The sequence below is a fragment of the Opisthocomus hoazin genome, chromosome 1, assembly GCF_030867145.1.
Source record: "Opisthocomus hoazin isolate bOpiHoa1 chromosome 1, bOpiHoa1.hap1, whole genome shotgun sequence".
In the NCBI taxonomy this organism is placed as follows: Eukaryota; Metazoa; Chordata; class Aves; order Opisthocomiformes; family Opisthocomidae; genus Opisthocomus; species Opisthocomus hoazin.
In genome coordinates this window covers 122,856,952-122,866,560 of record NC_134414.1, presented here as the reverse complement: position 1 = coordinate 122,866,560, position 9,609 = coordinate 122,856,952, and the positions used below count along the sequence as shown (strand labels likewise).

General features: G+C 52.9%; 1 protein-coding gene across 1 annotated transcript; it reads right to left on the bottom strand.

The window, feature by feature from the left end:
- Nucleotides 1-1,429: 1,429 nt before the first annotated feature.
- Nucleotides 1,430-9,480, bottom strand: TIMMDC1 (translocase of inner mitochondrial membrane domain containing 1). Its single transcript, XM_075434440.1, has 7 exons — nt 9,386-9,480; nt 9,091-9,256; nt 7,682-7,770; nt 5,516-5,583; nt 4,473-4,551; nt 2,951-3,061; nt 1,430-2,379 (listed from the first exon to the last, which is right to left on the bottom strand). Exons 1-7 carry the CDS (start codon nt 9,478-9,480, stop codon nt 2,286-2,288), a joined length of 702 nt encoding a protein of 233 aa, XP_075290555.1. The 3' UTR covers nt 1,430-2,285.
- Between the last annotated feature and the right edge of the window lie 129 nt (nt 9,481-9,609).

The window sequence follows — 9,609 nt, the reverse complement described above, 5'->3', positions numbered from 1 at the left end:
CACTGTATCCCTGATACTTGTGTTACCTACTCTGGAAGTGGAGTACCAGTAAGTTCAGTGCTGCGCTCTTCCTGGGAGGGAGGGAAGGAGAGTGGGGGTATGAAGGATCCCTTACATTTGTATCTAAAAAACAAGCTCGGAACCAACTCTTCACTCCCTGTTTGGACAGTGGCTTTGAATACGAGAAATGAGGAAGTGCAAGGAACTAAATTCAGCACAAAACGGAGCAAAAAATAGCCACTCATCTTGAGTGCAGATGGAAGTCTCACCTTCCCCTTGCTGATGTGCAGCACAAGGACACCTAGCAGCCCCTCCTTCCCTACACCGAGAGCAAATCCACACAACCACTACACCGGGGCTCTGCTCACCCTCCCACGGAAGAACATCCCTGCACCAATGGTCAGACACAAGAAAGTTACTGTTCTTTAGACATTACATCAAATACGGCTACATAGGAATAGAGAACGACTGAGCAATTACACAGCTAAATGTCATCAGAACTCTTGTAGAGGTTAAGAGTGTGGGATATTGGGTGGGGACGTAACAGCAAAAAAAGAAAAGAAAAATTAAAAAAAGGTAAAACCTCGCCATGTAAACACAATAGCAAAAATGTGACTCAGAAGAGCCTACTATTTTGTTTTCTGAGGGGGCAGAGGACAACACCACTACTGTCACCAACGCATGCAGAGCTTAAAACGGGAAGGGGGAGACCCATATCCGTACCTCTGCTTATTCAGAACCTTCGCTTACACATAGAAAAGGAAAGTCAAAGCTGGCTGATGGCAACCCTGAAACACAGATATTTCTTCGATGGAAAAACAAGCTACGTGGAGGTCATTGCTCATTTCAGGACTCGGAAAACACACCACCTTCTTGGTAGGAAGCCGTGCCAAAAACCTGCTTTGGGTGGGCGGAACACGCTCTGTGGTATCGACTGTTCCTATTCCAACCAACAGTGATCAGCTGTAACGGAGGCAGCATTCAGCCAGAACAGACCGACAACTCTTGCCTTGTGGGGAGGAGACCCAAATCCCTGCCTGGAAGCAATTCCCGTTGGTAGGAGAAAAGCCCCAACAAAGCAAGGGGACCAGAACTCTGAGCTTCTGCTCCGAGGGAAATGGTGGTGGGCCACCAGGCCCTTCTGGGTTCGCACCATGTTACACTAACTGCAGCCCTGCTCCTAGGTAACAGCTACCACTTAACAGTTGACCTCTGGTACAAAATAATAAACAGCGCTGGCGCTTTGCTGGCTCTTGCCTTTGTTACTGCCCAGGCAGAGGAATGGCTGACACTGCCACCAGACTTTATCACTCGCTGGTGGCATCGCAGAGCTCTTCTCATGGGTATCACTCAAGTACATTCCTCTAATGCAAATACTGGACTAACATAAAGTACACACTGTATTAACACAAAGAGCTTATGGACGCAATCACCACTGCTAGATGGCTTTATTGAGTGTCTTGAACCACATTTCCCCCCAAAGGTGATCGGTGATTGCCTGATTTCCAACCTTCAAATGAAATCAGAAGCCTCTTTTATTATTGTTAAAACTGTCCACAGTGCCAATTCTTCCACCATCATCACCAGAAACAAGTCATTCCTTCTACTGAGGAACCCAAAACATGTCTTTTTCCGGGTATTTCCGTATCACTCCCAGCTCCTCCACCCTCTCTCAACACTGACTGAAAAATACCGCAGGTACTGTAGGAACCAAGTGTGTTTTTCCGCAAAAAGCCTGAAGAAACCAATGTCAACAAAACAGAACTGGTCCCAGCCAGGCCAAGTCAAGCTGTGGGAGGGGGCTGGCGAGAGCAGGAGCACCGCTTGCTCTGGTGCTGCCTGTATGGCACTCTGACAGCAGGTTCTGAAGAGCAGCTTTCACCGGAGCATACTTAGCTCCGGGAATCAGGGTATCTTTAGCATCCAAACTATTCATGGGCTCCTTTACTTTGAATATTGCTACATTGCTGGTGGTTTGGACATTTCCAGCAGTGAAATGGGTTCTAGAAGAGGCTCTGGGGCTGCCCTCACCCCCTGCCCAAACCTAGGTGACACTTCCTAGTTGGCAGAGTCTGCATTTCCACCTTCTCAGGCGGAACAGGTCCGACCCTTCCAAGCTCTTCTGCAGTGATACGTATCCATGCACAATGTTTTCTGCAAAATGCTTTTCGAGAGTGTACAGGCTACAACCATGTTCACAGACTTCCATGACCCCTTGACCAAAGCCTTTTACAAGCAGAATCAACATACGTTGCAGCTGCTTACAACAAAGACCCGGGGAAGACTCAGTAGCTCCTGGATTCTCCTGCTGTCTCCGGTTCTCCCTGGGCATTGCTTTCCGTTTGGCCTAAGACTTCAGTCACATTCAGCCTGGATTGCCTAATGAAGGAAGAGAGAGAGCAAAGTAATTTTGTGCTTTTATCCTCCCGACAAAGGCATCACTGCAGAATCCCAGCTCTTGAAAAGCTTCTCCTAGAACTGGCACTATTTGTGAGTTTTAGCAAGTCATGCAGCCAGTGTCATAGCCTCTTCTCCCCAAAGCCTCCATCTGTCCTCCTTCTTTCCTCTCTTTAGCAGGGATGGAAAGATGGCAGCAATGAAGGAAAAGTCAGAGTTCTGGCCTCGCTCAATTTTGGCAAAGAAATACAAAAGTGCTTGTCCTGCTGGTCTTCTCGGCCACTGCAGAAGGGAAAACGTGATGCAGTTACTGGGCTTGGGGCAGGGCATGAATTTTTAACAAAATACCTTGTTACAAAATGAGCAACAACACCTAACTGGGAAGACTAAATCAACAGTTGCCAGACTGGTATGTCAAACACACCAAAAGATGAAGAGCGGAAGAACCAAGGTTTAGAAAACCTAGCGCGTCACGGTTTCTTTAAACGCCTGGGCCACACAGACCTCGACATACTTCCAGTCACAGACTCGAACAGGCAGAGCGGCCCCTTACCACTCTGCTAACTTCTGCTCGTACAGCTCCCGGCGCTCACGGTCTCTCATCTCCTGCAAGGTCTCACCGGCAAGCTTCTGCATCACCATTAAGAGGCCTCCTGCAGGGATCCTAGAGGAGGAAGCAGAAAGGTCACAAGTCACCCAGGGGACACACAACAGTAATAACTTACTGGCATCACCAAAAGGAGCATGCGGGGGCCAGCCATCGGATCAGCAGAGCGCAACGTTCCCCAATGCTCACACCACACCACAGACTAAAGGACTCCTACTGCCAGCCACCAAACACAGCCTGTCTTCGCCTGTGACTCAGTGTAGCCCCTTCGATAACGTATTTTGAATTTACTCATTGACAGGCAGTCACAGGGAAAAGCGGTGGAAGGATTTAAGGTCCCCAGACAACCCCTGTAGGTCACCTAGCCCATAATGCAGACAGTCACACCCCTGCTTAGCTTCTGCCTGGCTCTGGAGCACTGGTAAAGCTCCCTAGGCTGCCTGCAGGCACGCCCACAGCTGACATCACCCTGACGGAGCCAGGTAGCACACACAAAGCTCATTCGCTTGTCCAGGCAGGATCCCCAAATTTGCTTGTGAGGATATTCACAAGTCAGTGCTTTGAGAAGAAATCCCAGTGCTGCTTGAAAAGTCAGACTTCTCCTCAGTCAAGAGGTCATTGTCCTGATGGACAGACCCCTTGAGAGAGAACGATGGGTTCCTCCAGGTCCCAGGGAGCTTTAGGAGACAGATGACTGCAAGATATACACGAGGAGATGTGCCACCTTACAGCCTTGGGTTGTGCAGCCCAACCACGCAGCTTCTTCCTCAGCGTTTCCCAATGGCTGCTGCTCCACATTTAGGCTTTGATGGAGCCTATTTCGTAAAAAAAATCATTTTTACAGAGATTCCTAACCTAGGGGCTGGCAGTTCCCAGGGTGTCACCTTTTTCAAAAGGCGTCATCGTGACATCCAACACCCCTTGTGCGCCGTCTGGCTTCTGAGCTGCTGCAGGAGCAGTTGCTGATGCAGCTGAGAAGGGAGCTCAGAAGCTGTCTCTCTTACACTCCTGCCTTTACCCACAGACACCACAGTTCCGTAAAACAGATGTCCAGTGGTTCTGCGCACAACCATTGGGCTCACCAGGGAGCACGCCAAGGAAGCGGGACAGGAGACATATCTATAACCCATCCTCGTAATTTCCTATTGAACAACAGTTAGTATCTCCTCTAATAAGCAAATAGCAGCAACTAAGATGCTCTACTGAGAGCAGAGAGTCCTTATCACTGAGGAAGCAGCAAAACACAAATCAAGAAAAAGAGAAGAAAAAAAACCAATTTATAGGTTGGAAGAAAAGTCATCATCATGAGGTCTCAAGAGAGATACAGAAAATCCCTCAAGGGGAGAGGAAGGGAAGTTTCTGTAGCCCCACCTATGAGTCAAGGCCTGGTGTGTGAGGCCACCGCCTAACGAACACCCTTACAGAGTAGCCGCGTCTCAACCACTCGCTGTCAGCAGTCACAACTCACCCGAACGCCGCTCCGAACACGAAGCCGCCTGCCAGTCCCTGCAGGCCCAAGTGCATTCTGAAGAGGGCTCCTGTGAAGGCTGAAAAAACCACAAACCCACTGAAACCGCAAACAGCCCCCCCCGCCATCACGTACGGTTGGAGGGAGCTGCTTTGCTGCACTTCTCCTCTCCGTGAGCTGACACCCACTCTTAACAGAGCGGAAACCAAGCGCCGTGGCCAGCGGGAAGGACCCTCGCACACGGTCCCCGCGGCCGGAGAGGCAGGCACTTCCACAGCCAGAGCTGAGCTGCCGCTGCAACACTTCCCCAGGTCTTTATCCACGGGGTCTCTGCACTAAAACATGGCACAAAGCTCCTTCTGCTTCAGGAAAACTCCCCGAGAAATGCTAAGAGGTAAAAGTATCAATGAAAGTAAAACTGAGTGCTCTCCAGGCTGGCGCACGATCCCTCCCCCCTCTCTTTTTACTACTCAACAGCAGCTAATAATAGTACCTGCCACATAAGGCAGAAAAGACCAGCGAAACACGTATCCAACTGTAAGGGCAACAGAGCCAGTAAAAGTGAACAAGCAGATCACTTACCCGGGGCCTCACTGCCAAAAGCAGAGATGCAAATCTTAACATGAGAAGGGCAGTTTACAAACAGCGCACTGAACTGGTAACAGAGAGCGGGAATAAGAAATGCTTTCCCTGCCAAATAGGTGGTTATGAGAGCAGGGTGAGCACTACGTGTGGCCTTTACCCTGCACAAGCATTTTTCACCCCAAAAACTCCAGCGAGTATTCTGAAGACGAACTGATCACCACTAAACTCCCCAACGGGTTCAGCAGTGCGTCGCTATCTCTCTGTTACAGATAAAGGCCCACGGCAGTTAAACAACGGAGCAAAGTCACAACGGCAGCTGGCGGAACAGGAAAAAAAACCCAGGAGCACAGGAGCTAGAGACCTGCTCAAATCCAGGAGATACCGATCTCTGCTTTTGCTGTTCCATTCATCACCTTTGCTCCTAAAGAGAGAAGTTCACAAAGACAGCGCAGCCTTACCTCCTGCCGAAGCGAAATTACCGACGGTGGTTTTATTGCGGTACACGGACAGACCAGTGCTCACAGTGCTGCAAAGACAAGGCACAAGACGTCGTCAGCAGCTGCACGTGGAAGAAGACAGGTAGCAAAGCACAGCCCGAAACGAAGCCGGATTTCATCCAGCCAGCCCTCAAGCGACCTCCAGCTGCCTCAGAGCTGCCCTTCTGCCCAGAGCGCACACGTGCCAGCCGCAAGCGCCTGGACTCCTGCGACCTCACCGCAGGCAGCTGCACAGCCAGAGCCCGCGGGGTACCAGGATTTCCGGCCTGGATTTGGGATATTCTTTCTTTTTAATCAAAGATTTTTTTTTCCACCGTATATTCGAGGATAAAAGGAACTGAGCAATGAAAAGGTCCTGTCACTCAGCCAGTCCTGACGCAGCACCTTTACCCCCTGAAGCTGAATCCGTGACTCAGTAAGATCTTGCCTGATGTAGTCGGTCCCCACCTCCCAGAGCTAAGTCACACTCATGATGTCAGCAGGGTCACCTGCTCTTGTGGCATGAGATTTCCCGCCAGGGCAGGTACCCCATCTCCTCCAAAAACATCAGTTAAGCCCCAAACTGTGCTCAGTTCAGCAGCTGCATCCTCCCCAGCATTTTAGTGAGCCTCCTGCGTGACACCTACAAGTCAATGGTGACCTTCCTCGCCTTCCCAGGGCTGTCACGCCACCTTTGTATATGGTAAAACTAAACAATCTGGTCCTAAACTGTGAAACTCAAAATTCGCACAACCGCAGGAGAAAAACTTCAACTTGGGCTTTACAGCAACAATTAACGGCGAGTGGCAAGTGTCTGCTGCGACAGCCTTTTCCACAGGGGTGGTGAAGCAGGGCGACGACCCGACCGCACGGGAGACGCCTGGTGGAAGACGGCGAGGCGACACCTCCAGCCCAGGAACATCTGAAGAAATCAAACGCTCCAGGAGAGAAAGCAAACGGTACGCTAACTCAACCTAAGAACGGACACTAAGCCAAAAGGAGCCACGGAGAGGTCGAGGAAGAAACTCAGAAAGGAACAAAGAAACTAGGGAGCTGGAAATATAAAACAATGCCAGTCAATGCTGCTGGTATCTTAAAAGCAGCAGGGGAATTTAAACAGAACACACCTGCACATCTGCAGCCGATGCAGGTTTAGGACTACACACGAATTTGCCATTCTGAACATGAGGGAAGGAGATTTTCCTAATTTAAAAGGGCTTTGTTTGGAAGAGCGCGCTTAGTTTGATGCTACCTTGTCAGCAATGCACCGACACGTCTGAGGGAAAAATGACAGGGAAGCGGAACGCTCTCTGCGTTGGGGGGGGGGGGAATCTGAAGGCCTAAAGAGGCACATACAGTGGGCAGGGCTGATGCTCAGCAGCTGCTTAGTGACAAGACAATCAGCTGCAGGCATTTGAGGACGAGAGCAAAGAACTGTGAGTAATGCTAGTGTATACGAACTAGGAGTAATGAGACATAACAAAAAGGAGAAAAACTAGCATGGGATAGAGAGCTCTTCCAGAAACAGCCAACACACTGTAACACTCTCCCAGAGAAAAACACAAAAAGAAAAAAAAAAGAGATGAAGCAACAGCAGAAAGCAGCCGTCAAGTACAGGGAAGAACATTACTGAAGTCAACAGCAGTATGGATTAGACACAAGGAACAGGGCTTTTCCAGTTTTAGTTTCCGTGTTGGTTCATTAGAAGATTCGGATCCTGGGATAATTACAAAAGGTTAAATCCTCTTCACGTTCACGCCTTATCAATCAGACTCACTGTCAACACAGTGAAGTTCCGCCTGAACATGAGGAAGAACTTCTTCCCTCTGAGGGTGATGGAGCACTGGAACAGGCTGCCCAGTGAGGTGGTGGAGTCTCCTTCTCTGGAGATACTCAAGACCTGCCTAGACGTGGTCCTGTGCAGCCTGCTGTAGGTGACCCTGCTTCGGCAGGGGGGTTGGACTAGATGACCCACAGAGGTCCCTTCCAACTCCTAACATTCTGTGATTCCGTGAACAGGCTTTGAGCCTCCACCAAGCACCAGCAGTCTCTCCAGGAGCCGCGGGCACTGCCAGCACGAAGGGCTCCTTGCCACTATTGCTTGAGCACCAGGCAGCTCTTCTCCCGCTGCCACAGGGAAACACTTACTTGAACACTGTCACAAACGCAGCCACCCTCCAGCTCCAGCGCCAGCCGTAGCGGATGAAACTCCTGAGCCCAGCCCGATGCGCAGATTGCTGGGGGCAGAGAGGAGACACGTCACAGGTCACGGCCCAGCCCCTCCCAGCCCGCACCACCAGCCCGCTGCCGCCCGGGGCATTCGCAGACCCGCGCCCAACGGGTCGCGGGGCGGACATCCCTTGGGAACAACGCCCTGACCCTTCGGGATCAAGTCGGCCATCTTCAGAGGAAAAGCCGCTCGCGTTTACCCCAGCCAGCAACAGGAAAACCAAGGGTTAATTCCAGTTTGTAGCATCAACTGGTCCATCTAATCCCAGTGTTGAAATACTTCTGGGGGACAGGGTGAGCTTTCTGAGGACAGTATGGGACAGCAGCAGAGCAGAAAGGGGGGTCAAACTAGAAACTAGTTCTCAGCTATTACGAGTTTATAAGTACTACTAAATAATAACTGTTAACAACTTAACAACTAGTAACCATAATAAGTGAATAATAACCACCTACTTTAAACGTTAAAGAGACCACCAAGCTCTGAAGCTCAGCACTGGCGCTTAGAACTTTGCCAATAGGCGGCTTTTTAAAAGATGTGACAAACAGAAGCTTCATAAAAGTTACAAATATTCCAGTCAATACAGCGAAAGAAAAGAAATGCTCTCCTCCAGCGCCCGCAGTGCAAGTGCTTGGCCCGGGGCAGGCACACAGGCGAGCCAGCAGGGCACAGTGAGGCCAGGCACCGGCACCGTACAGCCCGCCGCGTCAGGGGCCGAATCTCAGCAGTGATGAACGATGTAAAATTCAGATTTTTAAAGGTGTTTTTTTTTTTTCCTAATAATCCAGGTAACCAACGTTTTCACTGCTTAACAAACCGCCAAACGTTCAAACACGTCTGTAAAATGTCACAAATGTTCTCTGTCGTGAGGCGTGGCGATAAGCTAACAGAGTTTGAAATGGTCTTCACGCAGCTCACGTGAGCGAGGTAAGAGGACACCACCGGTGCGACGCGCGGGAGCGCAGCCTCTTGCCAGCGGGCTGAAATCTGACAGCCACGAGGCTTTCCGAGACGCCTGGCCTGAACTGGCCCCGTAGGGGAGCGGCAAACCTTGCGGCCGACTTTCCCTGCAGCTAAGGACAACCTCCTACGAGCTGACCGCGCAGCGTTCGGGTAACGCGCAGCAGCGGATCAGGCCGGCTGCGTGCACCGACGCCCTGACCGACGGACAGCGGGCCCCCCGACGGACAGCGGGCCCCCCGCTGCTCCCGCCCCAGGCTCGGAGCTGGCGGCCCCCGGCCGGCTCGAACGCGGCGCCCGGGCCCCCCCCTGCCCCGCCCGCCCCAAGGGCAACCCCGAGGCGAGCGCCCGCCCCACGCCGGGCCCGTACCACCGCGTCGGCGCGGTTCTGGAAGAGCTCCCCGTGGCTCCGCTCGATGAAGGCCTGGCGGGCCTGGCGGAAGGCCGGCAGCCCGCCGTACACCCAGCCGACCACTCCCCCGGTGAAGGCCGCCTTGAAGATGTTCAGCGTCTCCTCCGGGTACCGCTGCCGCTCGCTGCAAGGGAAGGGGAACGCTGGGCTCCGGGCTCCGGCGAGGGCAGCTCCGGGCTCCGGCGAGGGCAGCGTCGGGCCCAGCGCCCGCGGACAGCCGCCCCGGCTCGCCCCGGCCCGGCCCGATGCTCACTCGCGCTGCCAGAGCTCGCGGAGCCGCTCCCAGCCGGTCCGCGGCGGCGGCGCGGGGCGGCCGAAGCGCGGCGGGGCGCCCGCCCCCTCCGCCATCGCGCGCCCGGCGGCCGCGCCAGCGCCCCCTGCCCCCCGGCGGGCACGGCACCGCGCGGCGGCACCGCGGGGGCGGGGCCTCCTGCCCGGCGGCGGGACCGGCCTAGAGCCGGGGGGACGGGGCGGGAC